Source organism: Martes martes (genome assembly GCF_963455335.1).
Source record: "Martes martes genome assembly, chromosome: 8".
Taxonomy (NCBI): Eukaryota; Metazoa; Chordata; class Mammalia; order Carnivora; family Mustelidae; genus Martes; species Martes martes.
Genome location: NC_137895.1, coordinates 104,470,912 through 104,498,210, shown reverse-complemented (window position 1 = coordinate 104,498,210; position 27,299 = coordinate 104,470,912). Strand labels below are relative to the sequence as shown.

The following is a 27,299-nucleotide window of genomic DNA, read 5'->3' as shown; positions in this document are numbered from 1 at the left end:
CTAAAAACTTGATCTCCCTCTGCTGTCCCTGCTCTACCCCACTCAGTCCTCCTGTTCGCTATGAGAGAGTCCTCCAAGGAAGACAGAGACTAATTTAGGGTTTCAGTAGAGTTTCCAGGAGCCTGGGGACAGAGGAGGCTTGCAGTTGGAGGGCTGTTGGTGAGGCTCTGTGCCAGTCCTCCAGCCACCCCAAAGGCTTCTTGCTGAAGGTACGCTGGTAGAGAACACTGTTGCCCAGCACGGTCCTCGCCCAGCTGGAGGCTCTTTAGATCTGTCCGGGTCTTCTCTTTAGCTTCCTTGCTGCTTTCCTGGTTTTATCAGGTGGTGCCTTGGAGAGATGACAGAGGGGCAAGGCAACTCGGTTCTCTATCAGGGTTTGGTACTTCCTCACAAGGTCCTGGCTCAGGGGCGCACTGGGCAGCAAGGCCAGTTTTAGCGCTTTTTCCTGGTAATGAGGCAGAGGGTTTGGGCAGGGCCAGCCCCTGGCAAGATCACTGGGAAGTGGGTTGGGCAGGAGCTGGAGGCCTCGGGGTTCAAACCTTCCACCAGCTGAGATGTGCCGGTACCTGTCGGGGGGAAAGGGGTGTGCAGAGAACAGAGAGGTCAAAGGAGAGGGGCAGGCATTGGTGGGAGGAGTAAGAAGGGAAACACGATGCTCTTCTCATAGCTTAATAAAAGCTTATGTTCACAATGCTACAAAGGTAAGCCCTCCCAACTTATAATTCTTTGTGATCTTCTCAAAAGAAAATTTTTTGAAAAGCCTTCGTATTAACCATCAAACTGTGCTTAAAAGTTCTATAGACTTGGGGCACCTGGCTGGCTGTCAGTAGAGCATCCCGCTCTTGATCTCGGGGTTGTGAATTCAAGCCTCATGTTGGGTGTAGAGATGACTTTAAAAAAATCAGAATTATTTCAAATTATGATAATGACGAAATGCCAACCAAGCAAGGTCCCAAACTAATATTGTTCAAAATAAGAAAGGATCATCACTGGGATCCTGCTGTTTTATTTTATTTTTTTTTTTAGAGAGAGAGTGAGAGTGAGTGCAAGCTAGGGGAGGGTCACAGGGAGAGGGAGAGGATCCCAAGCAGACTCCGCGCTCAGTGTGAAGCCCAGTGTGGGGCCAGATCTCACAAGCCCGAGATCATGACCTGAGTGAAAACCGAGAGTCAGATATTAACTGACTGAACCACCCAGGTGCCCCAAGTAGGGTGAACCTGTATATTCTGATAGTGGTAAAGGCTGACCAACTGTCATCATTCACGTCAGTGCCGTAAGAAAATAATGCATTTATGCCCTGCAAGCATATTTGTCATGCATATCTTGAAACTGAGGTATAAAGCCATGTTTAGCTAACATTTTTCTATTACTCTAACATAAGCTAGGGAGTGAGCTGGTTGGAGGGAATCCCCTCTGTGTCTCTTCCTTATTGGATATTGGTCTATGCCAGAGAGCGTGCAACACCGTGTGAGTGTTTGGTGTTAGGATGGTGAAATTATGTTGTTTAGATGGTCAATCTCCTATTCCTCTTCTTCTTCTTCTTTTAAATTTATTTTTCAGAGAGAGAGAGAGCATAAAGCAGGGAGAGCAGCAGGCAGAAATGGAGAAGCAGACCCCCCACTGAGCCTAAGGGTCTGCCTTAGGCTCAGGTCATGATCTCAGGGTCCTGGAATCGAGTCCCGCACCAGGCTCCCTGCTCAGCGGGGAGTCTGCTTCTCTCCCCAACCTGCTCCCACTAGTGCTCTCTCTGTCTCTCTTTCTCAAGTAAATAAAATCTTTAAAAATAAAATAAAATAAACAACAACGGTTTATTTCCTGTGCTTCAACATGCTTTGCAGCTCATCCACCAGATGCTTGCTGTCTTTGGTTTACAGCAGACATACTCAGGCCTGGCTGCACATTAGACTTACTCCTAGGGAGCTTTTTAAAAATCCCTGTGCTCAGGCTGCCCCTCCACCCAGGCCAACTAAGTTAGAATCTCATGGGTGGGGCTCCAACCTCAACAATTTTTTTTAAGAGGCCCAGGTGATTGTAACGTGCTATCAGAATTGAGAACGACTGGGTTTATGTGTAAATGTTCTATTTCTCAGCAATGTCGTGGGCGTCTTAAAGCTTAGACCTGTCTGAAGTCTTTTCTGGGTCTCTCACGCTCAAACGGTGCCCTCTTGCTGATCTAGAGACTTTTTTTTGAAGATTTATTTATTTGAGAGAGAGTAAGAGAGAGCAAGCATGAACAGGGAGAGGGGCAGAGAGAGAGGAAGAGAGAATCCACAACCAGATGCCATGCTGAGCACAAAGCCTGACATGCGGCTGGACACGGGACTTGGCCCCAGGACCCTGAGATCACGACAGAGCTGACACCCAGAGTTGGCCACTTAACTGACCCAGCCAGCCAGGCACCCCGCATCTAGTGACATTTTTTTTTAAAAGATTTATTTATTTATTTATTTGACAGAGAGAGAGATCACAAATAGGCAGAGAGGCAGGCAGAGAGAGGGGGGGAAGCAGGCTCCCCGCTGAGCAGAGAGCCCGATGCGGGGCTCGATCCCAGGACCCTGAGATCATGACCTGAGCCGAAGGCAGAGGCTTTAACCCACTGAGCCACCCAGGCGCCCCTAGTGACATTTTATTTTATTTTTTTAAAAGACTTTATTTATTTATTTGTCAGAGTGAGAGAGCACAAGCAGGCAAAATGGCAGGCAGAGGCAGAGAGAGAAGTAGGCTCCCCCCTGAGCAAGGAGCCCAATGTGGGACTCGATCCCAGGACCCTGGGATCATGACCTGAGCTGAACGCAGCAGCTTAACAGACTGAGCCACCCAGGCGTCCCTCTAGTGACATATTAAAATGTATTTTAACCCCTTACAGAATCGCTCAAAAGGAACAACGGGACGGGATGGGCCCTTGCTCTCACCATTCTGTCTTGTTTCCACCTGGTGAGCTTGTACACATTCTTCAAGTTTCAGCTCAAGGACCATGTCCTCCGTGAACAGCAAAACCTTGTCTGGGTCTCCTTCCTTCCTGGCTCCAGGGACTGGGCCTCCAGCAGCAAACAGAGGGAAACAAGGATCCTCCTCTCACGGGGACGACGGACTAATGACACGACTTACTGAGCCCCCTCTCTATGCCAGACACCATGTCTTTGCATCTTCCAACAACCCTGCAAGGTACCAGGTACATCTCTAGTACATACTGGGGAAAGTGAGGCACAGAAAAAGTCAAGGTGGTGTGGCAAGTTTGTGATTGAGCTGGGTAGATTGCTACCTAGATCTGGGTGGCTTCTAAGTCCTCACACACACTCACTGAATGCCCGGCATTGCGCTGAGCTCTCTTTGTGGATAACTGTGTTTCTCTTATGCTGTCTTTATGAAATGTTATATCACATCAGAAGTAGCGGTGAACATGTCCCATTCCCCAGTCGGGCAAGAGGGCAAGTGGTTGGGAATGCAGATCCGGCTCTGAGCTGTCTGGGTTCGAATCCCAGCTCCCCCGCTTTACTGGCCATATGAACTTGGGTGAGATAAGTGACTTCCCTGTTTCAGATGCCCAATCTGTAAAATGGGGTTGTTAGTAATAGCTTCGATTTGGGGTCATGGTAGGTTATAAATAATATAGCTCAACTGATTACAACATCTGGCGCTGTCATTTCACTGAAATTTATTTTTATTGTTAGTTTTGGGGGAAGTGATCAAATCTCAGCGCCTTTGTATGCCCTAGTGTTAGTTAGCACATACCAGCAATCAATAGTCTGTCCCTCAAGGGCTGCGGACAGAAGCCAAAATGGTTGGCGTTTTTTGAAAGGATTAAAAATCTCCACAGCCTCCCCTCCAACCCCTCACTGCTTCCGTTAATGCCCTTGGGGTTGGAATTTGAGATATTCTATCCTTATTCCCCACCCCCTTTCCTGCCTTATCCCCTTGGGGACTCTGTACAGGAGATAGTTGTGCTGAGTTCCCAGTTCCCACGGTGGGCAGGGAGGGAGAGCTGCCGGGCACTCCATTAACCCCTTCCGCACTCCTGTCCCCGCTCGGACCAGTCAACCCTCCATGCCCTTCTTTGTACCTTTCTGAGGGCTTCCTGCTCGTCCAGCCTTCTCCTGGTACCTGCACAAAGCCTTCCTGCCGGGACGCTTCAGCCCACAGCGACCCCTCCCTCCTCTGCATTTCTGTAATAACATCTTGTTTTTTTGTGTAGTGCTTTCATAGCTCCATTAACCCATTTTATCTTCTCCCATCGAGGTAGATGTGGTGTTTACGGCCCCCACGTTATCAGTGATGGAATTGGGTCCGGAAAAACTAAACACATTGCCAAGTCTGGACCTCAGTCCAAGGCTCTGACTCCAGCTCTCAGCTCTTTCCACTAGTAACTGATATTCTTACAATGCTCACTGTCTCTGTCACACTTCGGACACGCGGCGTGCGCGGGCTTGTGTGGTCAGCTGCCTTTCCAAGCCTGTGGGTAGGTATCTGCCTTTCCTAAGCTCCCTGGGGGGAAGGACTGGATGACATTTTTCTGTACCCCCAGGGCCTCGCAGGTGCTAAGCACCTAGGTGTACTTGTTGCATTCTAGCGAAATGGTTAAGCAACCTCCCCTAGCTGTCCTTCCCTTGCCTCCACACCTTCCAGCTACATTCAGAATGGATGACCAAAGGCGGGAGGGCTAAAGTACTGAGGTAGACATCAGAGACAGGGACCAGAGAAAGACAGGGTCACCTGAACATGAGAAGGTTGGTTGAGACCACGCTCACGGCCGCCCATCCCCCCACCCGGCCCAGGAAGGGGCTCTTCTTACTTCTTGACGTTCTTTGGGGGCAGGATGTTGCCCTTGGTGTCCAGTGGGGGTGCCCTGACTTCACTCCTCAGCTTGAGTTTCTCCAGCTCTCTCAATTCCTGTACCGTCCTGACAATCACCTGGTTCTTCCTGTTCTCATCCACGAAGATAGGAGTACAGTGGATGAAGGTCAGGAAGCTGTTCTGGCCCATCCAGGTGGGCGGGGGGATGGGGGGCTCTGCTGGGGCGCAGCCGTGGGCCCTGGAGTCCGTCAGCCAGCGCCACACGTTGCTATCATAGGGCCTGTCGGGCCTGGTGGGAAAGGTGGCAGGCAAACGGCCCACGTCAAGCCACGTGTGAAAGCCCCACGTGTGCTGCGGGGCGTCCTTCCAGTGGTAGATGAGTCGGCGACGCACCTCAGACTTGATTTCCGTGCAGGGTGGCGGCCTCAGCGCCAGCCGGTGTTGGGCCTGCTGGGTGAAGCTGGGACACTCCCAGGACTTGTTGGGGAGGAGGAACTCACGTTGAGCCCACGTTTGGGGGGGCAGGAGGGGCTCGCTGGCATGGGCCATCTAGGGAGAGACAAAAGGGAGCCTGGGGGACCACTCTGCTTCTCTCTCCCAGGTGTGGCCGCAGAGACAAGAGGCCGACCTCCTCAGGCCCCGGATTCTCATCAGGACCCTGGCGGTCTGGCCAAAAACTGTCTCCATTCCTGCCCTGCCTCAGAAGTTCTGTCTGCTCCGTAGGAGTCCCCTGGGTTTCTCACCTTCTGTTCTCCCTCCCACCCTTTCTCCTCAGCTTCTATCTTCCTGCCCTTCACTCTTTACCTTACCCGTCCTCTCCACTCTGGAGGCCCGACACCGCCCCCCACCCCCCGCCCCCTCCTGCCAGGGACTTTTGCTCCTAACGGGATACACCAGGCCTGAGGAAACTGTGAGGGGGAAATGCCCCTTACCAAGCAACACGGAGAAGGGAAATCTTTCTCCAGAGAATGCAGCCCAGAGGCTCTTCTCTCCCGGACTTGTCCTGTTACTTGTCTGTTGTGGGTGCACTTCCCTCACTTCTCATCCAGACACAGGCAAGTGTGGAAAACATCTAGAAGGCTGGTTCCTTCCCTTTCCTGTGTCCCACCTCGCGTGAAATGAACACAGTAGCAGGTGTGTCCTGACACTGTGCTAAACACATCCACAACTCAATTAACCCTCATGATCCTAGAGCAAGTGTCATTAACTGTCCCATTTCAAGGAGGCAAGAAGCAAGACACAATGTGGTTTAGTAACTCACCCAAGGTTGCCAGTGACAGAGCTGGGACTTGAGCCATCGGCCTGCACTACTCAAAATGCCTCTCCCTCCTTTCCACCCTAGGACTTTATTGATTCCCAAAACTCACCTGTCTCTTGGGCCCACTCCGCTGTCATTTCTCCACGACCACCCCAGGAGGTGGGGCTGGGAGATGTGATAACCAGGCATCTCCTTTTCTCTGGGCTGAGCTCTGTGTTCACAATACCATAGGGCTGAGAGAAGAAGGTGGTAGGAGAGCTCTGGGCCAGATCTACTGACCAGAATAAAGTATGGCCCACCCCAGGGGGACAGCCCTTAGCCAAGCAGGGTGTAAACAGAGAGGATGTGGAGATGGGGCCCCACCTCCTACCTGCAAGAAAGGTTTTTGTACATGGGGTGGATCTTTCTGCCCTCTGGGTTGTCTTTGTGGGCTACTGGCCATTCCTCTTGTGGGGCCGATTGCCAGGAGGGGCCGCTTTGTAAGGAAGACTTTTCCCAGCAGCATTGTTTGCTATTGGGGTTGCTATGGTGATGCTTCCTGGGTGATGACACAGGAGGAGGACTTACCCCTCCACCCCCCCTCCCAACCCCCAGTGGGAGGGACTCATCAGTCCCTTGGGCCTTGGCTGCTTTCAGGTGAGACAGGCAGGGGGATAGGACTCCTACATTTTTAGCAAAAGATGGTGACCAGAGGAGCTTCTGGGGAGGGACTTGTCTAGGAGGGCAGGAAGAGAAAAGCAGGGCAGGCTGGCTTCCAGGCCCTGGATTGGGGTAGAGGTGGTCCTAAGGCACCTATATCTGGGCCCATTCTTCCCTACTGCCCCGGGAGGGGAGGGCCCTGCCCCTCTATAGGCCTTTGCTTACAGGGAACGCTAAAGGGCCAAGTTAACGTTCAGGTTCAGAGGGGCTGAAGAGGCTGGCCATATAGGACCAGCCCGGGAAATCTGCCAGGTTCTGTGCTAGGAAGAATGTGCCTGGGCAGGGTGTGGGAGGCAGACAGTGCTCTCCTTCACGTACTTCGTGCTGGCTGTGGGCCTTACCTCTTCCCTGTCACCACCATCTCCATCGTCTCCCACAGTCTCCTCCAACCCCTCCCTACGCTTCAGGGACCGGACACCGACACACCACAGAAACCACACTTCCACCCTGGATTTTATTGACAGTCATGGTAGTGTTCTTGAGCTGGCTCACATGCATGAGGTCAGCTGGGCCCTAGGGTGGCTCGTAGCAAAGCCGAGGTGTGAGCTAAGGAAGCTAGGCAGGGCAGGGCCCTTTCAGTCTTCTCAAGCCTTGGGCCAAGTTCTTGGCAATGGCTAGTCTCTCTGGCATGATTAGGGACATTATCAGAGAAACGTCTCATGGGAGCACATCTAGGCACCCATTCTTTGCTTCAGATGCATCCACTCCCCCACCCCCAATTCAACTCCTGACCCATGACAAGAGACCTTTTTATTGGGATTTCTTCTTGCAAGAAAGTGGACTTGGAACCATGGGAAGGTGGGAGGGACGGGCAATAAGAGAGACCCTAGGAAGCAGATCTGCTTGTCTGGGTGCCTACAGTAAAGGGTCCTTGAGGCAGGTCTCCTGGGCCTGGAAGAAACCGTGCACGGCAGGTCCTCCCTTCTCTAGGAATTAAAAACAACGAACAGAAGCAAACTGAAATCCCTTGTCATCCTACCCACCTTCTGGCAGTCTCTAGATAATGATCTAAGGAAATAAGCTTACATTTATAATTAGAGGATAATTTGGAGAATATATACTATTTACAAGGGCCATGCTGCAAGGAGCATGTGGGCGACTGCTGGGCTCAGGTGTAAACAGTCCGGGGGAGGGGGTCCTAATCTTTTTTTCACCCTTGTTTTTGCTCTTCCCACCCTTCAGCTCCTAGCAGGGAGAGTGAGGAACTGGATCCTCTGGGGGAGCATTGGTGGCACAGTGACCAGTCACCAGGACCTCGCTGCTTGCAGAGGGCTCAGTAGTGGCCATGGTGTGACCAGGTGAAGTGGAACTAGAGGAGTGGATGGTCCCTGCCTGTTGTCCTCACTCCAGATGAAGCTTGGATGGCCCAGCCACACGAGCTCCTGGAAGTGTGGACGGCTTGGGCAGCAAGGGTAAGGTCAGGCCTCTACCGCAGCTCAGGAATGAACTGAGCCCAGTTGATGCCGTCAGGGCCCAGAGGATCTTCCTCCAGGCCAGGAAAGCTGATATCCAGCAGGATCTTGCTGAGGCTATCATTCATTGTGTCCAGAACCAGGCCTTCTGTCAGAGAACGGTTGGCTACAAGGCTGGTCACCTCTGGCCCAGGGGAGTCTGGCTTGGGGACTTCCATATCTGAGGGGGAAGAGGTGCTGAAGGGGTCAGAAGTGAGGTCAAAGGGCTCCGAATTGAGGAGCTCTCGGGGTGAGTCAAAGAGGGGGATACTTTTCAGTGGGGTGGTGCTAAAATCCGTCAGCCCCAGGGAATCAGGCAGGGGGCCAAAGGCGGCCTGGGTGGCTTGTACTGGGCTGAAATCTAGCCCCCCTACTTTGGCTGGGGGTGTGAGCCTCCAGGATTCAGGGGTCACAGGGAGGACAGATTTGCTCGGGGTGGAGGAGATGGGCAGCATCTCCTTAATGGGTGTCTTAAAAGGTCCTCCCTCCTCCTGGGAGTAGCCAAGCTGGGAGGCAGGCTCAGAGGACTCTGCGGGCAAAGGGAGCTCTGTGGCTCGCTGGGAAGCCCCAGGGCCCTCGAAGAGCAGCTCAGGTTCATCCAGACAAGGAGGCAGAAGGTGCTGTTTCCTTCGAGACCGGCTCATCTCCCTCCCCTCCCTTCGTTTAATCACGAGCATTTCCGAGACACACCGGGCTGGGGACTTGAGCCCACCATAGGACTTCTTGGGCCTTGGAGTGGGAGAGTGGGACGAACCATCCCAGGAGTAAGACGATTCCTCTTTGACAGACGGGTATGGCGAGGGCCACTCCTCCAAGGGTGGGCTCTCTACTTTGATGGGTCTCCCCAAGGGCAGCGTTTCCTCCCCAGGTTGGGGTTCTTCCTCCTTGATGGACTGAACTGGAAGCAAAGGAGACAGCTCTTCTCCAAGCAGGAGCTTGTCCTCTTGCACAGGCCCTGTGGTGGGCAGAGGGGCCACCCCTTCCTCGGCTAGCAGCACCTGAAAGGAAAGCAGGGGTGTGGTGAGAGGGAGCTCTCCAGGCCTTGACACTCACCCCAGTCACCAGGCGGGACACATGATCATGACTAAAATAAGCCACATGCTGGTACTGGTCCTCTTTTTTGTCTTTTTAAAGTCTTACAAATTATGAAATATGAGAATACACGATGAAGGGTATAGTTCAATTCTGGGGGTCAAAGGTAGAATGTTGTTTAAATATGGCATTGGTACAATTAGTACGCAGCTGAGAGACCATAAAATTGGATGCCTGTTCCATACCATATACAAAGACTTCAACAGAAAAATTAAAACCATACGAATCCTGAAAGAGAATCTAGGAGACTACATGTACAATCTGAGGGTGGGGGGCGAACTTCTTAAGCAAGACTGGAAACCCAGAAGCTGTAAAAGAGAAGAGAGACATAGTTGACTATATAAAAACTTAAAATCTTTTACTGTGGCAAGAGATTCCATAAACCAAGAGATAAACAATGAAAGTTAAAACAAAACAAAACAAAACAAAACAACAACTTCAGCACCAAGGACAGAGGTTAATATTTTAATAACAAAGAACTTTCACACATTATTATCAAAACCCCCTAGAAAGATGGGCCATGCCCCAACATAACAATCTCATGGTGAACCATTCTAAGTGACCCAACATAACGAGAAGGTACTGGCACTTACTGATAAGCAAAGAGAGATAAAATGAAACAAGGAGATATCATTTACACATAGCAAATGGGCAAATATGTAAAAGACTATTAATACCAATTGCTGGCAAAGATATAGATCTTGTCACATATTGCTGGTAGAAATGTAAATTGTCGTATATTTTTTTGGAAATCATATCTAGTAAGATTTAATAAAATGGAAAACACCTTTCCCCTGGGCAATCTCTTGTCTGGTTTTCTAGCCCACAGAAATAAAAGCACTTGTAAGAAAGGTACCTGCAAAGACATTTATTGCTGTGTTGTTCACAGGGCAAAAAAGCCAGAAACAAAACATACCCATAAAAGTGAAATGCTGGAAAATTTATGGCCTAGGCACACGGTGGATTATTATGTGACCATTAAGAATCAATGAATTAGAGCCAATGTCAAGTAACTTGGAAGACTCTCCCTGTGGCAGGAAAGTGTAGTGTGATCCCATTTTGAATGTTCTGGGTGTCATATGTACATATATAAAGTGATTATGGCTGTGTGTGTACCTATAGTACACGAAGAGCAAGGATATATAACAAAAGCAAACACGCTATGTGGTCAGCAGCGGGTATCACAGGCAGCAGGGGGATGTGAGTGAAGGTCGGGGAGGGGAGGCAAAAAGAAGAAGAGGGGAAAAAAAAGACTGTAAATAAAACAAAAATAATACATGGGCTATAGTCACATGGATACATTTAGGTAAAATTACATATGGTGGTATGTATAATTTTATGTATATTTTAAAAATATTTTTTCAATTAAAAAAAAATAAAGCAAACCCAAGTCTCTCTAAACTCCAGAGCCTATGCTCTTTCCATCTCAGTGAAGGAGGCAAGGGGGCCCTTTTCTCTGCTTTGTTATCAGTCGGCTCTCGCTCACAAACCCTTCTCTACAGAGTCCAGACTTGGTAGCGCATCACGAGATGGTCTTCACTTAACCCTCCTCACTTTCTCCCCAAAATAGGTCACTGATGCTCAACCAAGGGGTGCTATCCCCACCCTCCCATCCTCTAGGGGACATGTGGCAATGTCTGGACATGTTTTAATTGTCATACTAGGGGAGGCTCCTGGCATGTAGTGGGGAGAGACAAGGGATGCCGCTCAAAGATCCCTCAGTGGGTAGGACCTTACCTGTCCATCCCCAACAAAGAATTATCCAGCCCTGAATGTCAACAGTATGGAGGCTGAGAACCTCCAGAGCTAGACTGACCCGATCGCTCTACCGTTACTGTGTATAAACTGGCATTTCCTGCCTCCACGGCACTGCCCATCAGAATGCTGTTGCCACACCTGTTTGCTTACCCAAAGGAAGTTCTTATAAACTCATCAGGTGTCCATGGGCTTCTGACATCGCTTACATCGTAATCCAAGTTCTTCTTTAGCTCTTACAATGCTCTTGAATTCTCCTTTGTCATACACAGGGAAACGCCTTGTCTACCCAACTAGATTTATAAGCTTCTCCAGGAACACTTAGCAGAGTGCTTGCAAACTATAGGTTCAACACTTTTAATGGACTGGAGTGTCTCCTCAGAGCAAAACGGAAGCCACTCACCTTGGGGGCGATACGGACTCGCTTGCTATGGCGGGCAAGCTCTGAGCTCATGAGGGAAGCTGCCAGGGGAAGTGGCACCTTGACCGAGGGCTGCAGCACCAGTGACTGGTTCACTGGGAACTGGATGGGTACCAGGTACGAGCTGACCCGTGGGAGCAGCGGCTTCATCTTCCGCCCTAGGAGGACACGGGAGAGATCAGGAGCAGGGGTCCAGGAATACAGCCCTTCTCAATCCCGGGAGCTCGCTCTCCTTCTCTGGGCTCAGCGCCCTTCAAGCTTGGCCACAGACTCCCGCAGCCTGGTTGTCTTTAAAATACGCCCCCAGAGCAAGGACTAGCCTGATGCCCACTGTCCCATACTAACGTGCGCCCAGTGGGAGTTCAGTTTTGATGGTCACGTTCCGGCGGAGCTCAGGATTGGGTCGTTTCTGCTGCTGCTTGTGGCAGAGAGGGAGAGAAAGAAACCTGGGTTAATGAGGCAGGGGGAGAGGGCAGGAGAACCCGCCAGCTGCTCCGGTACTGTGCACTGAGCTAACCGACAGCCCAGAAAGAAAAGGCCGGTCTGGGGTGGATGCAAGTGAACACTGTCTCCAGAGCCTGGTTAGTGGGAACAGGTGGATGGCACACAGACCTACCATGGCAGGACGGTCCTACCACCTCATCCATGTGTCCTCGCCACCCCCAGGGGATGCTAAAGCATGGAGCTCTACTAGTGGCAGAGAAAAGCCAGGTAGGAAAGGAAGAGGGAGAACTGCTGCCTGCCAGGCCTACACCATGCACTTGAGGTTGCCGTCTTGCACGAAGCCCGTGGCACGTCCTCTTGCCACACCGTGCTCTGCTCCATGACCTTCATTGTGCCCGTTGCGGGGGGAGGAGAAGTGGGCAGGAGCTGGGAGGAACGGGGGGATGAGGTGGCGGCCGTCAATTTCCTTACTCCCAGGAGCTCAGGGTGCTCTGTGTTTAGGGCTGGCGGTCACACAAGCCACATAGGCTCCCTTCCCCTGTCCACTAAAGCCATGCTGCGCGGTGAAAGGAAAACAAGGCCAAGCCCCGAGCCGGGAGGAGAAGAATCTTACTGATTCCAAGTGCTCAGGCGATTGTGGAGACCCTGGGTCCAGTGGCTGGTGGCGGTCAGGCATTGTGGGAGAGAAATGAGATGAAGTTACCACCAGCGTGGTCAGTCTGCCCAGGTCGGGAAAAACAGCTAGTCCTGTTGGATGCTGAGGGTCCCAGGGGACAATGTGCCAGCCCAGGGGAACAGGGATAGCTTGCAAGCTGCCTTGTGGGGACTCTGAAATCCCCATACTATCACTTCTGAAAAGATGTTCTGGTGGCTGGTTTCTGGTCTCCAGGCTGAAGAAGGGCTCTTTCAATGCAAGGTTTCTAGACTTTCTCTGTAGGAATCACCTGAGAGGCTTGATAAAAATGCATATACCTGGTCCCATTCCAGACCCACTGAGTCAGAAGCCCTACGATCAGGGCCTGGGATGCTCTATTACAACAAGCAACCCCGGGCAATTCTTACCCACAAGGCAGTTAGGGAAACACTGCCGGGGGAAGTCATCTATTTGGATCAGAGCAGCCCTCCCCAAGGCCTGTATAGCCTAGAAGTGTGTCATTTGGTGTATGTCAACCGTATTTAATTTGGCTAGTTTTATGTAGGTTGTCTCTGGGCTGTCTGGCTTCTAAGTCTGCCCTGGCCAGGTAAGGGCATCACAAGGACGACTTGTTTCCTTTTGAGATGGATACTAGGATGACCAATTCTGGTCCTATTTAGAGGGAACCAGGATACTCACCTTAAACACCTGGTCCAAAGTCAAGTAGCGATTGGCACTGGGGTGGATAGTCCAGAAGGAGACTTTGCCATTGGCAGACGTCTCCCGAACAAACATGTCATGGAGAGAAAGGTTGTGGCGGATGGAGTTCTGCAAGGACAGAAGGACAACTACTAGTCAGCTACTTTAGCTTCAGAGTCGTTCCCTTTGATGTTCCCGAGGGGACATGAGCCTTAGGCCTCCCCCACTATAGCCAGCAATGTCCTCGTCCTCACGGTCTTGCCTAGTGGCAGCTGTCTCCCTGCTGTTCCACACCGAGGAGCTGCCAAGCCGGGCCATCAAGCCATCAATCCAATGGCTGGTGGTAAAAGAAAAGACCCGGATGGGTATCAGGGCTAGGAAAGAGGACCGAGGCTGCGAAGCAATCAGTGGCAAGACAGATGAGTGAAGAAACTTGAGAAACCAGGAAATTTCATTGAGGTAGAGTGTGAAGAGTCCTACCATGGAGGAAACAAAACAAAACAAAAGAAAACCCTTGCTTGGAGCTGTGTGTCTGTCAGAAGCCCAATGCTGTGGCCCTGTCAGTTAGTATGAGCGACAGCGACCCCAAGGGACCTCAGTGTCCCCACAGGTACAATGAAGAGAAAATCTTTGCCTCCTGGAGAGGACATGTGACATTAGAGGAGGTGAATCTTGGGTCATGGACAGCATTTTTTTTTTCATTAAGGTCTTTTCGTAAAGCTACTTAGTCACTCCAGCTGCCGTTCAAGTCACATCTGAGAAACATACACTTGTTTACAGTTCCAGCTTTCTCGGCATTGAACTGTTCCTCAGAGCACCGGACACAAGGTCGCACATCTGTGTGGACAAACCGCCAGAGGGACCTCGGCGGTCGTCGCTACAGGTTATGTACCTTCCAGCCTGGCTTGGCGATGTGCTTGAAATAGGGGAAGTGGTCCTCGATCCAAGTATAGATGTCTTTCAAGGTCATGCGCTTCCTCTCGGTGCTATTGATGGCGAACTGTATCATGGCCATGTAAGAGTATGGTGGCCGCTCAGACACAGAGTCCTGCCAGGTTGTGGATGCTCCCGGGGGCTCCTCGACCTGCGGGTTACGAGATGCCAAAGGCAAGGAGAAAAAGAAATGACATGGAAGAGTTCGTAAGACCTCCCCAGGTCCCCCTCAAAGAACACCCCCTAGAGAAACCTTTTAACTGACAGAATTCTGCTAGAAACCTACTCATCTGAGACAACTATTCCATAGAATAAAATTTTAGGATCAGGAAGCGTAGCGATGATCTAGTTCAGTCCTTGGACAATGTGGAGCCACTTCTGTGTCATTGTTCATTTTGTTGAATATGTTGTCCCATAATAAGTGGAGGTCCAGTCTGCTAGTGGAAACCTCTCAGGAAAGTTTGGGTGTACATCAGGATTTTTTTTTTTTTTTTAAGATTTTATTTATTTATTTGACAGAGAGAGACAGTGAGAGAGGGAACACAAGCAGGGGGAGTGGGAGAGAGAGAAGCAGGCTTCCCACCGGGCAGGGAGCTCGACACGAGGCTTGATCCCAGGACCCCGGGATCATGACCGAGCCAAAGGCAGATGCCTAGCGACTGAGCCACCCAGGCGCCCGCACAAAGGATTCTTCAAGCATTGATTTTATCCTAAAATCACGCTCATTTTTCAGACCTGGGAGTCAAGAGACCAACATCTTCATCTGCTTTCTACTACCGATGGGATGTGAATAAACCCACGTCTTTTCGGGGTTTGTATGAGGTATTTTAGAAATATAGGACGGACAAATGTCTGCAAAGCATACATTTGGCTAAGTCTTAGGCAAAGAGCTGATCAGTCACAGTTGAAAAAACTGAGCTCTGGGCTGCCTGGGCGGCCCAGTCAGTTGAGCCTCTGACTCTTGATTTCAGCTCAGGTCATGATCTCAGGGTCATGGGATCGAGTTCTGGGTTGGGTTTGGCACTCAGCTTGGAGTCGGCTTGAGATTGTCTCTCTTCCTCTGCCCCCCACCCCTCCGCTCGCCCAATCTCTCACTCTCTCTGGAATAAATAGATGAATAAATCTTTAAAAAAAAAAATAGGGGTGCCTGGGTAGCTCAGTGGGTTAAGCCTCTGCCTTGCGCTCAGGTCATGATCTCAGGGTCCTGGGATCGAGCCCCACATTAGGCTCTCTGCTCAGCAGGTAGCCTGTTACCCACCCCCCTCTCTCTGCCTGCCTCTATGCCTACTTGTAATTTCTCTCTCCATCAAATAAATAAATAAATAAATAAATCTGTTATTAAAAATCTTTTAAAAAATAAATTAAAGAATTTAAAACCTCAGCTCTAACTTTAGAAAGTGCACAAGTTTTAAGTTTTACTTATGCACATATTCATGTAAATTGTCACTTTTAAAGGCTGCAGAATGATGGATTTAAGGTCGTATGCAGCAGTATGGTAAAAAACAACCCCAGGCCGCATAGTTGGGCCAAATTAAATTTGCTTGCCAGACTATTTAAAATTCACACATAACAACTTTATTTGCTATTAATGTATCTTCTAATAGAACTATCTTTTTTTTTTTTTTTAAGATTTTTATTTTTTTGACATAGACACAGCAAGACAGGGAACACAAGCAGGGGGAGTGGGAGAGGGAGAACAGGCTTCCCGCAGAGCAGGGAGCCCAATGCGGGGCTCAATCCCAGGACCCTGAGATCATGACCTGAGCCGAAGGCAGACGCTTGACTTAGCCATCCAGGCGTCCCTAATAGGACTATCTTGTTAAAAATCGTCTATTCCTTTCATACTGTTGGGCTGCCTCTTTAAAGCTCAATCTTTCCCAACTAAGGAAAGATTTCAACTTCATCATTTCCCGAGTATCTACCCAGTACCTGCTAAGGGGAGAGTACTAAACTTAGTGCTCATGGAATACACAGTGAGCCACGAATAGCCACCTTCAAGGAAATGTCACAGATGGGGCCAAAAAGATGCCAGGCACAAAGGTAGTTCAAATGTTATGCAGAATAGCGCTAAGTGAAGGGCTAATACCAGAGCTTGGAAATTCGGCTCCACAGGTCATTTGATCCATTTCCCTTCTTAGAAGTGCCCTGCCCTGGCCCCGACTTCCCTAGTGAGAAGTCACCTTTACCTGATTCTGTTCCAGGTGACGATTCTCTTTTTCCTCCATCTCTTGCTTGATGCTGCTGGAACCCAGCCCGTCAGAACTCATCTTTCCAAGCCACTGGATGTTGGTCAAGCTGTTATCGAGAATGCAGCCTGCCGCCTCGCCGCCAGCTAGAGAGTAAACAACCCAAGATGCCACTTAGCTGCCTGATCCCAGTGCCTGGCAGGCCCATCAAAATTGGTGGGTAGGGAGCATCTCTCCAAGACCTCTACCCATAGGGACAGGGAACACGTGCTGTATCTATTGTGGTCCTCAGGTACTCTGCCCCATTACAGATCTCAGGAGAAATTCAGGAGCCACACTGAGCCTGAGAGATCAGTCAAGGCAACTTTACCAAAGAGTTAGTATTTGTGCAAACAAAGTCACTTTTCCTCCTCATGCTTCCGTTTTCTCCTTTATTAAAATGGAGAAAGATTCCTATTTCCTTATATGGTCAGCAGGGAAGAGAACAGCAAAAAGAAACAAATCCTTTCCTAATATAAAGAAAAATGAGAGAAATGCTAAATTATAATTTGGGTACTTTCGACGGTGCCCAAAGGATCTGGGTCAAGGATTTGGGATGAAGACAGACAAGACTTTCCCCTGGTTCAGGCTAGGTGCCTGTCTGTTAAGTACCAATGTGACGGACTGCAGTCCTTGCTACCACATGCAGACCACATACCACAGCTCTCCCATCTCTGCCCAGGAAGGGCTCCAGGTGGTCTAGGAAGATTCACATCCCTAGCTGCAGGCTTTGGTCCCAGGGTATCGGTGACCACTTCTGTTCTCTTGGGATCATTGCTGGTTTGGGCTTGAGGCTGGGGTCCTGGAGGGTGAGTGGGGGCTCCCCCACAGCTGATGAGGATGAATTTGTTGGGCCCACTGCTGCCACTCTCTTTTCCTTTGGCGGTCAATGCTGTGATGATGCTCTGGATATTGGCATTGTTAGGGACGGCCACCACTTGGGTGTTGGGCATGGTGGGGTGGTTAATGATCTTGATCCCAGCTGGAAACTTGCAGGAGTTGGACTCTGCCGCCTCCTTGGAGGCCTGTGCTTGACCAGGCTCTTGTTGGGCAGGGGGCCTCTTAGGTTCCTCTCCTGATGTTTCACCTGGGGCATTTTGAACAGGAAGGGGCAGCCTCCGTCTTTTGAGAATCAGTGGCCGACGGGGGCTGGTTTTCATTATGAATCTGTGCTTTCACTCTCCATTGAGAATCACAAGCACGGGCCCTGGAAAGTGCAAGGAACAGCAGGATGTCAGGAATCTGTTAGGCTGAGAAGGAGGTACTGCTAGAGAGAGGTGTTCCTCTTTCCATGACCAAAAGCATGAGCCCACAGGCCCAGATTAATGATCCCTGGGCCTCTGTAAAGACCCCAGACAATAAGGAGATGAGTTCTACGACAAAAGAAAGCTAAAACTGAAGCATTTCAAAAGGGGAAAAGCAGGACTGGGTTGAACGTAGGTCAAAATGACCAAAGGTCTTCCTGAAGCTTAAAAATGGTTGGCTACAGAAATGAATGAGACAGTTACAAAAATGTGGAAATTTCTATGATTGCTTATTATAGTACGGATCACTTTCAGTGACTCTAGGGACAGGGATGCTGGAATAGGAGGACATTTTGCAATTTGAGGACCAAACTCTGATCCCATAACGTATTTTAGGATTGATAAAGCCTGTATATTTTTATATCATCTCAGTCTATAAATAAAAGGATAAGTGTCCATAGGATCAGAGGAGAAAGGCAGATTGCACTATTGCTCCCTTGCCATCGTCTCCCACTTCACAAGACCTCAAAAGAAAACAGAAACTGCTCTATTCAAGGCCCATGGTGCTATTCATCTCACAGGCTATTATCCTTGCTGGTAAAAGCAAGAGTACACTTTTCTTTCACAATTTGCAAAATATTTCTATAGCGACATTTTAGTACTTGCATGTGCTTATTCATATTTAACTTTCTAAGCATGTCACTTGATTGCTTGATTTCTCTTCCAGAACCAAGACTACATTCCCTATCTCTTGGCCAACAGAATGTGCTGTCATCAATATGCTAAGTTGGCTTTGTCATGTTAAGGAAAATAGTTTTATCTTTAAAAAAAAAAATGTGTTTATTGGGCACCTGGGTGGCTCAGTCACTTAAGCGTCAGCCTTCAGCTCAGGTCATGATCCCGGGGTCCTGGGATCAAGCCCCACGTTGGGCTCCCTGCTCAGCGGGGAGTCTGCTTCTCCCTCTACTCCTCACCCGGCTCTCATGCTCTCTCTCTCAAATAAATAAAATCTTAAAAAAGTTTATTTGTGTTTGTTGATTTTAATAGATACACGGAATACTCCATCATCATGTAAAATCATGTAATCCTCTTTAAAGATACTTTGACAGAAAAATGGGCTGTCTGTGTTAGGAAATCCAGTATCTCCCTAAAAATGTCTGTCACAGCCCAATGACATTTGCCATCTGCTTAGAGTTCACAGGCTCTCTCCACTCGCCCCCTCCCTTTCCTTTATAACTAGGTTTTCTCTACTTTCAAATCTCAGTTTTATTTCTACCTCCTGTCTCTTTGGGCCTGCCTCCCTCCCTCCCTTCCTCCCTCCCCCGCCAATGAAGAAATACTATTATTTCTTCCCCATCCCCAAAAGGTATCTTCCCGGTCTAAGGCTTAATTCTGCTTTCAACTCTCTGACCAGTCTCTTCCTATCATGGACAACTCTTTAATCTAAGCTAGGGGACTTCCAGAGTGACTCCTCTGACACCACTGCCCATCCTGACCAGGGAAATCTTGCAGGTTCTCAGGAACCGGGAGAAAGGCCCTGGAAAAGGATGGAGTGAAGGCAGTGCTGCTCAGTGGTGAGAGCGCTTGGGAGGAGCGGAGGGTGTGGACAGTTTTGTCTTTGACTTAATGCAGAATAAGCTCAATCTTCACGCCAGCCACGGCCGGCCTAGAAAAGTAGGCCACCCCAGCAGCAGCCCCGAGGTTGTGGGCAGGGCGCAGAGGTCAAACTTCCAGAGAAGGCCAAGAGGTGGTGTGAGGAAGAAGCGAGGACAAGGCCAGGAGGTTGGAGGCAGAAAAAGTTTGCACCCTCTCCCAGCCCTCCTTCCCGTGGGGTCCCAAACCTCCTCTCCGGTCCCGCGCCCTGCCGCTAGACCCCCTGACCTCGGCGCCCGAGCCCGGGCTCCCTGCCTCTGCCCGGGCCCCGGCTCCGACTCCATTCCCCCGCCCCCCCTCCCCCCCCGTCCTGCTCACCTCCAGTCTGCAGCCGCCGCCGCTGCTGCTGGGCTGTGGCTCCAAGGGCGGGCTCCGGGCTCCTCCAACCTTGGGGCCGAGCCAGGGGCCCGGACAGGGACTCGCGCCAGGCCGGCCGGGTCCCCGGCGGTGCGGGAGGGGTGGGGAATCCCGGGGGATCCCGGGAGGGGAGGGGTCCCGGGCCAGGGGGCCGGGGGTGGGGTCGGGCACCGGAGCTTTCAGTTTGTTCCGCTGTTTGAAATTGGCGCCGGCGGAGCGTTGCGGTCACGTGACGGAGCGTCGCCAATCGGAGGCCGTCCTTGTCTCGGCGTTCCGGGCTCGAACGCCGCGGCGGCCCAGGGGAGCGGCGGCCGGGACGCCGCCGGGCCGGTAAGGCGGGCCGGCGGCCGGCTCGTGGGGAGGGGGGCGGCGGCGGGCGGCCTGGAGGGCGCAGGAGGTGCCCCCGCGGCGGGGGGCGGCCGGGCCGGCCGGGGCGGCGGGGAGACGGCGGTGCCCGGGGCCGGCGCCCTCGGCCTGCGCTCCCTCGCGCGTTCCCGGTCGCTGCCCTGAGCCCGCCCCCGGCGCCGCTCTTCCCGCCTCTCTCGCGGTCCTCTGGCCTTTTCAAAGCCTCCCGGGTTTGGCTTCCCTCCTGGGGGGAAACGACTCCTTGCCCCGCCGACGAACAATCGTCTGGCCGCCTCGACTAGTCGACCGGCGTGTCATCTTGTTTAAGCTTCCTCCATCTTAAAGAGAACTCCACGCCATGATAGTACTTGATTAACTTGGTCGACACATTTTGTTGAGCACCTACTGTGTGCCAGGCTCTGCTAGGGTAACAGTGGTAGTAGGGGAGGTTCTTTCCTTACCCCGTATACAGTCTGACGGAAAGAGAGGAGACAACAGCCATTTCTGAAGAATCGAATAAGCAAGAGGAGAATTATAGCTGCGAAGGGATAAATTAGAGAGGTCATTGATAACTGAGTATCTACGATAAGATTTTGCCGTCGGTAGGTCAGGAAAGGCTTTTCTGGACAGAAGCTTGTTCTGAGGTCTGATGCCTTTGTGCAAAGAAGGGAGTGAACCCCGCAAAGCAAAGGGAAGATGGTGTGCAAAGGCTGTGTGGCAGGAAGAAGATTGGGGGTGTACAAAGGCTGAAGGATAGCGCAGGAGCCAGGGCTAAGAGACCTGAATAGAGTGTGGTGTGAGACGAAGCTGGAGCTAGAGGAAATAGGATCTTAGCCATAACTGAAGGAGTTTGGGCCTTATCCAGAAATCAGAAATTTTAAGCTGTGAGTCAAGATCAGATTTGCATTTTTAAAAGCTTCCCCTGCAGGGGGTGCTGGAGTGGATTAGGGTAGACCCATTTAGGCTACTGCAATACTCCAGATCAGGACTGTTGGAACTTCAAAGGTGGTGGGGAGAGGAAGAGCATGAGAGAGGGGCAAAAGGGGCATTATTAAAGACATGCTTAAGAGGTAAGATTGTCAGGGCTTGATGATGTTGGATGGGGACAGAGGTGGCACATTTGACATGTTTCTGGCTACGTAACTAGATGAATGATAATACCATACCCCGAGCAAGGGCCTTGGAAGATAATCACCTGTGGAGTGGGTGCAGGGGAGATGATCATGAATTCAGTTTCAGATATGTTGAGTTATGGGGCACCTGGGTGGCTCAATGGGTTAAGCCTCTGCCTTCAGCTCAGGTCGTGATCTCAGGGTCCTGGGATTGAGCCCGTCATTGGTCCCTCTGCTCAGCAGGGAGTCTGCTCCCCGCCCCCCCACCAACCACCTGCCTACTTGTGATCTCTGTCTGTCAAATAAATAAATAAATAAATAAAATCTTTAATTATGTTGAGTTTGAGGGCACCTGGGTGGCTTAGTCAGTTAAGTGTCTGCCTTCGGCTTGGGTCATGATCCTGGGGTCCAGGATCGACCCCTTCATCTGGCTCCCTGCTCAGCAGGGAGTCTGCTTCTCCCTCTCCCACTGTCTGCTACTCCCGCTGCTAGTGCCCTTTTTCTCTCTGTCAAATAAGTAAAAAAATAAAATCTTAAAAAGAAAAAAAAAAGAGATATTTAGAGTCAACTGGAAAATTTAAAATACATAAATAAGTTGAGTTTGAGCTGTATTTGAGACATCTAGTTGGTGTCAAGAAGGCAGTGGGCATCTGGGTTCTGAGTGTAGAGAATTCTAAGCTGAGCATATAAGTACTTAAGTCATCCACTTGTAGGTGCGAGCCAATGATTGCCTACAAAAGGTGTGTAAAGTAAGAAAAGCTCCAAAACACAGCCGGACGGGAAGGTTTTAGAGAGCAAACAGGACTGACCTGCAATTATGGCATGAAGAGAATGGATGCAGATATATATAGGTTTGTGTGTTTGGTATCTGGAAAGTGAGAGTATTTTCTTTGGTGTCTCCTGCATTCTCTGTGAAGTAGGAAGTAGGATCATTTGTTAAGAGGGATGGGGAGTTCTAAGGTTTTAAGAAAGTGGAAATATCTTAAGATAATCTGCGGATAATGAGTTGATGAAGGAAACATAGGATTACTGCCGAGCAATGTCATGTCTATTTGGAGGCTGGCTAATGTCAACACTTTGACTGGAGTCATTGCTATTGCCGTCCTCTCTCCACGGGACTCCTGCAGCAGCCCTTTAACTGGGCACCCTGCTTCCTTTCTCCATGCCTGCTCTCCCAACCCACCTGTTCTTACAGACTGTCTGAAGTTATCATTGTAAAGTATAAATGTTGCTTCCCTGTCCAGAGCCTTGCCGTGGCTTCCTGTCACACCAAGAATAATTAAGTCCAGAGTCCTTCACCTTGCCTGTGAAGCCCTGTGTCACTTGAACTGGTTCTCATCTTCTCTCCTTTCTTCATTTCAGGTCTTTGCTCAAATATCACTTTTTCAGTCGCCTTCCCTGACAACCCTGCCTAAAAGAGCACTGAGTTGAGTCAACCCCTTATCCTGTTTGGTTTTTTTCCAAAAAAAAACCTAGTCCCTTCCCAGCTAGAATGTAAGCACCATGAGGGCAGGGATTTCATTTCGTTCTCTGGTTTATATTTCCAGCCCCAGGAACAGGGCCTAGCACTGGGCTAGGCCAGTGCTCAGTAAGTGTTGGTTGAATGGTTGAATGAACGAACAAACAGCTGGGTGTATTACCTGTGTTTTCCCTAAAAATGTTAGTTCCCGAGTTTTGTCCTTTCTTTTTCCTTTACCTGTATCTCCACTGCCTAGTGACATAAGTAACATAAGAGTATGTTACTTTTTATTGTTGACTGACTGAATGAATCATGAATGTGTGGTGGGACCCATTTGCCCTGTCGGGGGACTTTGCTAGATGCTCAGTTGTACCTCCCATGCAACTCTCCGTTGCATGCAAACTTTTCTCCCATGCTTCCACTGATGAAGCTCTTACTAAAGTCAATCTGGTTACTAGAGTCAGTGGCCACTTTTTTCAGCCTTTTTATTACTCCATGGGCCTGTTGATCCTGCTTCTGTGTCTAGCCCCCATTTCCACTGACACAGCCCAGATTCAGGCCTGATCGTTTCTCACTTAAGTAACCTCCTAAAACCTGACCCTCTACTTCCAGAGTACTCTCTCTCCTTCCACACTGTTGCCAGGATGACCTGTCTAAAAGACAAAAACAACTAACTGACATTTATGAAACAACTGAAAATTTGAACAGGTCTAGATATTTGATAATACATTTTTTGTCAGAGAGAGCACAAGCAGAGGGAGTGGCAGGCAGAGGGAGAAGCAGGCTCCCCGCTGAGCAAGGAGCCCTTTGCGGGACTCGATCCCAGGACCCTGGGGTCATGACCTGAGCCAAAGGTAGAAGCTTAACCCACTTAGCTACCCAGGCATCCCTGGATATTTGATAATACTAAGGAATATATATATATATAATATATATATAATATATATATGATAATACTAAGGAATATATATATATGTATATGTATAATTAATGGAGATGATATAATGGCTGGCAATATCATCTTCATAATACAGGAGTAGGGGAAGTGGATGAAGGGTGGGATGGCTATGGGTTGATGGTTGTTGCAGCTGGGTGATGGGTACATGGGGGCTCATATTATTCATCCTTCTTTTGTGTATGTTCAAAATTATCTGAAGAGAAAATTAAAAAAAAAAACAATCCAAGTGTGATCACATCGTTCTGCTTGAAAATCTTTAGCGACTACTTAGGCTAGAGTCCAAACACGTATGGCACACCTGCTTTTTCTTTTTCTTTTCTTTTCTTTTTTTAAAGATTTTATTTATTCACTTGAGAGAGAGAGACACACACACAGAGAGAGAGTATACAGCAGGGGGAGAGGAAGAGGCAGAAGGAGAAACAGGCTCTCCTCTGAGAGCCTGATGTGGGGTTCGATCCCAGGACCTGGAGATCATGACCTGAACCAAAGGCAGCCACCTAACCATCTAAGCAACCCCCCAGGTACCCCACACCTGCTTTTTCTGACTTGACCCTGACACAGGTCCAGCCTCTGAGGTCTTGCATTTGTCTTTGCATATGCTGTGTCCGGCTGCATGGAGTCTATGGTACCTTGAATTCACGGTCTTGTCTCCGGGCCTCTGTATGTGCTGTTCCTCAGCCTGGAGGCTTTCCCTAGCCCTTCTGTACTAGATCAGGTATCACCCTCTCTGGAAAGCCTCCCCTGCGGTGAGTGGAAGCATTCTTTATCATAATTGTCTGTCTCTCTCTGCTAGCCTCTCAGTTCTTTGAAGACAGGCACAATCTCACCTTTGTGTCCCTACAAGCACTTGGCACTTGATAAATGATTGTAGAATCAATGGTTATTCATCTTTAAATTCCCAACACCCAGCATGGCACCCAACACATGCTCAATCAGTGTGTGTTGAATGAACGTTGTTGAACAGGAACTCCCTTTACTTGGTGGTCGTAGGGATAGGAAGCTGTGCTCCCCGCAGTGTGGAGGTAGGGGTGGTAGTTGATAGTAGAACTTGTTGACAGAGGATGAGCAAGAGCTGGGGACGGAATCATCAGAATTGTCTTCCACCTTTTGTTTTTTGCCCCCTGCAGGCATGGGTTGGAATTGGAGCCTGAACCCCAACCTGACTACAACCAGCATCATGTGGTTACTCACTGCTCTTCATTCACCTATTGATGCCTCCCAGAAAAAAACGCCGCCAGTGTTCCCAGAAAGGCCAGCTGCTATTCCAAGAACCACCACTGGAGGGCCCCAAACACCACTATGGCTCTCCCCAGCTTACCATCACCCACACTAGACAGGTGCCCAGCAAGCCCATTGACCATAACACCGTCACTTCCTGGGTAGGCCATGGGATTCTTACTTTGACTTTTGCTCAGTTAGGCTTTTCAGAATGCTGCCACTTCTGCCCCTTAAGCCAGGGCCTCCGAAGGTTCTTGGAGGCAGGGATAAGGAGGCAATGTATTCTTTTTGTCATCAGCCATCTTTGTATATTTTCTTTTCTTTTTTTTTCACGATTTTGTTTATTTATTTGACAGAGAGAGAGACCACAAGTAGGCAGAGAGGCAGGCAGAGAGAGGGAATAGGGGAAGCAGGGTCCCCACTGAGTAGAGAGCCCGACGCGGGACTTGATCCCAGGACCCTAAGACCATGACCTGAGCCAAAGGCAGAGGCTCAATCCACTGAGCCACCCCGGCGCCCTGTATATTTTCTAAGTTCAAGCTGAGGCAAAGGCTGGTTGGAGTAGGAGTCTTTCCCTCCACATTCTTCTTAAAGAGTTCAGTATAAAAGTTTCATTACCCAGTAGCTCACTGAAACAGCCAGATAAATGGCAGAATGAGTAAAAAATGAGATTGTTCCCCAAGCTTCACTTGAGAGGTAAACTATTTAACTAGGTATGATATTTACAGTTTAAGAGAGTGAACCTGGGAAAAAACCCACAGAAATGACATGTCATATTTTGACAGTTTCAAGGCTCTAGGAAGAGAATATAGCTACTGTCAGGGCAGTAGTATAGCCAGAGGGCCAGATAAAAGCATAAACTTCACTTAAGAGTGCTTAATAAATATAGCTTGTTCAGGATTGCTTGGAAGAAACAAATACTTGCTTCGGAATTGTAGAAGAAACTGAAATGTTAGAATCCCGTGGGTGAGGAGTGAACATTTAGAGAACTCTTCATGTGTTGAGTGTTTTTTTTTTTTTTTAAGGAAGAGTTGTGTGGTTTTTTTAAAAAAGTTTATTTATTTATTTGACAGAGAGAGAGAGATTACAGTAGGCAGAGAAGCAGGCAGAGAGAGAAGGGGAAGCAGGCTCCCCACTGAGCAGAGAGGGCTCGATTCCTAGGGCTCGATCCTAGGAACCTGAGATCATGACCTGCGCCAAAGGCAGAGGCTTAACCCACTGAGCCACCGAGGTGCCCCCCATGTGTCAGGTATTAATGCTAGCTGCTTCCCATGCATGATCTCATTCCCTATTCTTGAACTCAGCATTCACTCCACTGGGGGCCTTCTTCATGCCAGGCACTCTGCCAGGTTCTGGGCATCAAAGGTGAGGAAGATTGCTGGTCTCTGCCCTCAAAGTTTAAAGATTGTTAAACAAGTTGTGGTGTGATAAAGTAGAGGAGGCATTGTCCCTTTTCTTAAACACGAGGAAGCGGAAAGCCAGAGAGATCAAATTACTTGCCCAAAGCTCATATCCCTTTATTTTAATATCCTGTTAGAGGGATATTTTGTTCTGTGGCCATTACTATAGTGGGCCCCCATTTAGAATTCTGGTCCTTCGGTATCGTTTCCTCCCGCAGGTTCCTACTTGGTTGCTGGCTTGCCTCACTTCTTTTTGGTTTTTGTTTTTGATCCTTAAGGTATCACCTCAGTTTGATACGACAGCAGAAGGCTGGTTCCCAGTGAACCAGAAGCGTCATCATCGAAACCAGGCAAGACATTCAAGTCGAAAATCCACCACCTCCAAGTTCCCACATCTAACATTTGAGAGTCCACTGTCTTCCTCCGGTTCAGCCTCACTTGGGATGCCCTTGACCAGGGAATGCCCTGGTCAGTCAGAAAAGCGCATTTCTGGACGGTCCTTGGTTCCAATGCTCAGTCCTCAAAGCTGTGGGGAAGTGTCAGCACATGTGCTTCAAAACTTACCTTACGTATTCATTCCACCTGATATCCAGACCCCAGAGTCATCGTTTGTGAAGGAGGGGCCCGTTTCCCCTGATCAGAGGGAACGCAGCCTTCTGAGCGGCTCCTTCCACACTAGTACTCCCAAGAGCCCAGAGGCTGGGCCTGTTCTAGTTAAAGACACCCCTGAAGAGAAGTATGGGATTAAGGTCACATGGAGGAGACGACGCCACTTGTTTACTTACCTCAGGGAGAGAGGGAAGCTGAACAAAAACCAGTTCCTTGTGAAGAACTCACTGGATTCCTCAGACTCCAGCAGTCTTGAGAAATTTTCATGAAGTTGCTAAAGTACTTTTCTGGCTCGCAGGAGAGTACATTAGGAGAATAAAACGGAAATAAAACCAATAACCTCAATAGAAAAGAGATGTCTTAACCATAATCTTGGAGTCATAAGGGAATTCAGTTCCCAGATTTGCTTTTTAAAATATCTTTTCCTAGAAAGTTTTTAGTGTCATAAACAGTTCATATTTTTCTTACATTAACTGTTTAAAATTTTAAAGTCTTGTAGTAACTATTTAAAATGTATGTAAATAAATGGATGCAGAAAGGTT

General features: G+C 49.4%; 3 protein-coding genes across 5 annotated transcripts; 1 reads left to right on the top strand and 2 right to left on the bottom strand.

Moving 5' to 3' along the window:
* Positions 1 to 265: 265 nt before the first annotated feature.
* On the bottom strand, positions 266 to 6,554 carry TEX52 (testis expressed 52; the record flags this gene model as incomplete). The annotated part of the gene is made up of 3 exons (XM_080810289.1): positions 266 to 566; positions 4,790 to 5,340; positions 6,420 to 6,554. 3 exons carry the CDS (start codon positions 6,552 to 6,554, stop codon positions 266 to 268), a joined length of 987 nt encoding a protein of 328 aa, XP_080666415.1.
* A 624-nt stretch (positions 6,555 to 7,178) lies between these two features.
* On the bottom strand, positions 7,179 to 19,859 carry FOXM1 (forkhead box M1; the record flags this gene model as incomplete). Of its 2 annotated transcripts, XM_080811813.1 has the most annotated exons (9): positions 7,179 to 9,197; positions 11,450 to 11,625; positions 11,813 to 11,882; positions 12,525 to 12,569; positions 13,245 to 13,373; positions 14,137 to 14,328; positions 16,364 to 16,509; positions 17,061 to 17,609; positions 19,618 to 19,859. In XM_080811813.1, the coding sequence occupies 8 exons, from the start codon at positions 17,560 to 17,562 to the stop codon at positions 8,175 to 8,177; spliced, it is 2,283 nt and encodes a 760-aa protein (XP_080667939.1). In that variant the 3' UTR covers positions 7,179 to 8,174. The 2 variants fall into 2 exon arrangements, with proteins under 2 accessions (XP_080667939.1, XP_080667938.1); XM_080811812.1 differs by lacking the exon at positions 19,618 to 19,859 and having other exon boundaries at positions 7,185 to 9,197; positions 11,813 to 11,885; positions 17,061 to 17,562.
* Positions 19,860 to 19,933: 74 nt separating this feature from the next.
* RHNO1 (RAD9-HUS1-RAD1 interacting nuclear orphan 1) lies at positions 19,934 to 27,299 on the top strand. Of its 2 annotated transcripts, none has more exons than XM_080811608.1 (3): positions 19,934 to 19,986; positions 24,658 to 24,909; positions 26,427 to 27,299. In XM_080811608.1, the coding sequence occupies exons 2-3, from the start codon at positions 24,742 to 24,744 to the stop codon at positions 27,024 to 27,026; spliced, it is 768 nt and encodes a 255-aa protein (XP_080667734.1). In that variant the 5' UTR covers positions 19,934 to 19,986; positions 24,658 to 24,741; the 3' UTR covers positions 27,027 to 27,299. The 2 variants fall into 2 exon arrangements, with proteins under 2 accessions (XP_080667734.1, XP_080667735.1); XM_080811609.1 differs by having other exon boundaries at positions 24,658 to 24,867; positions 26,427 to 27,293.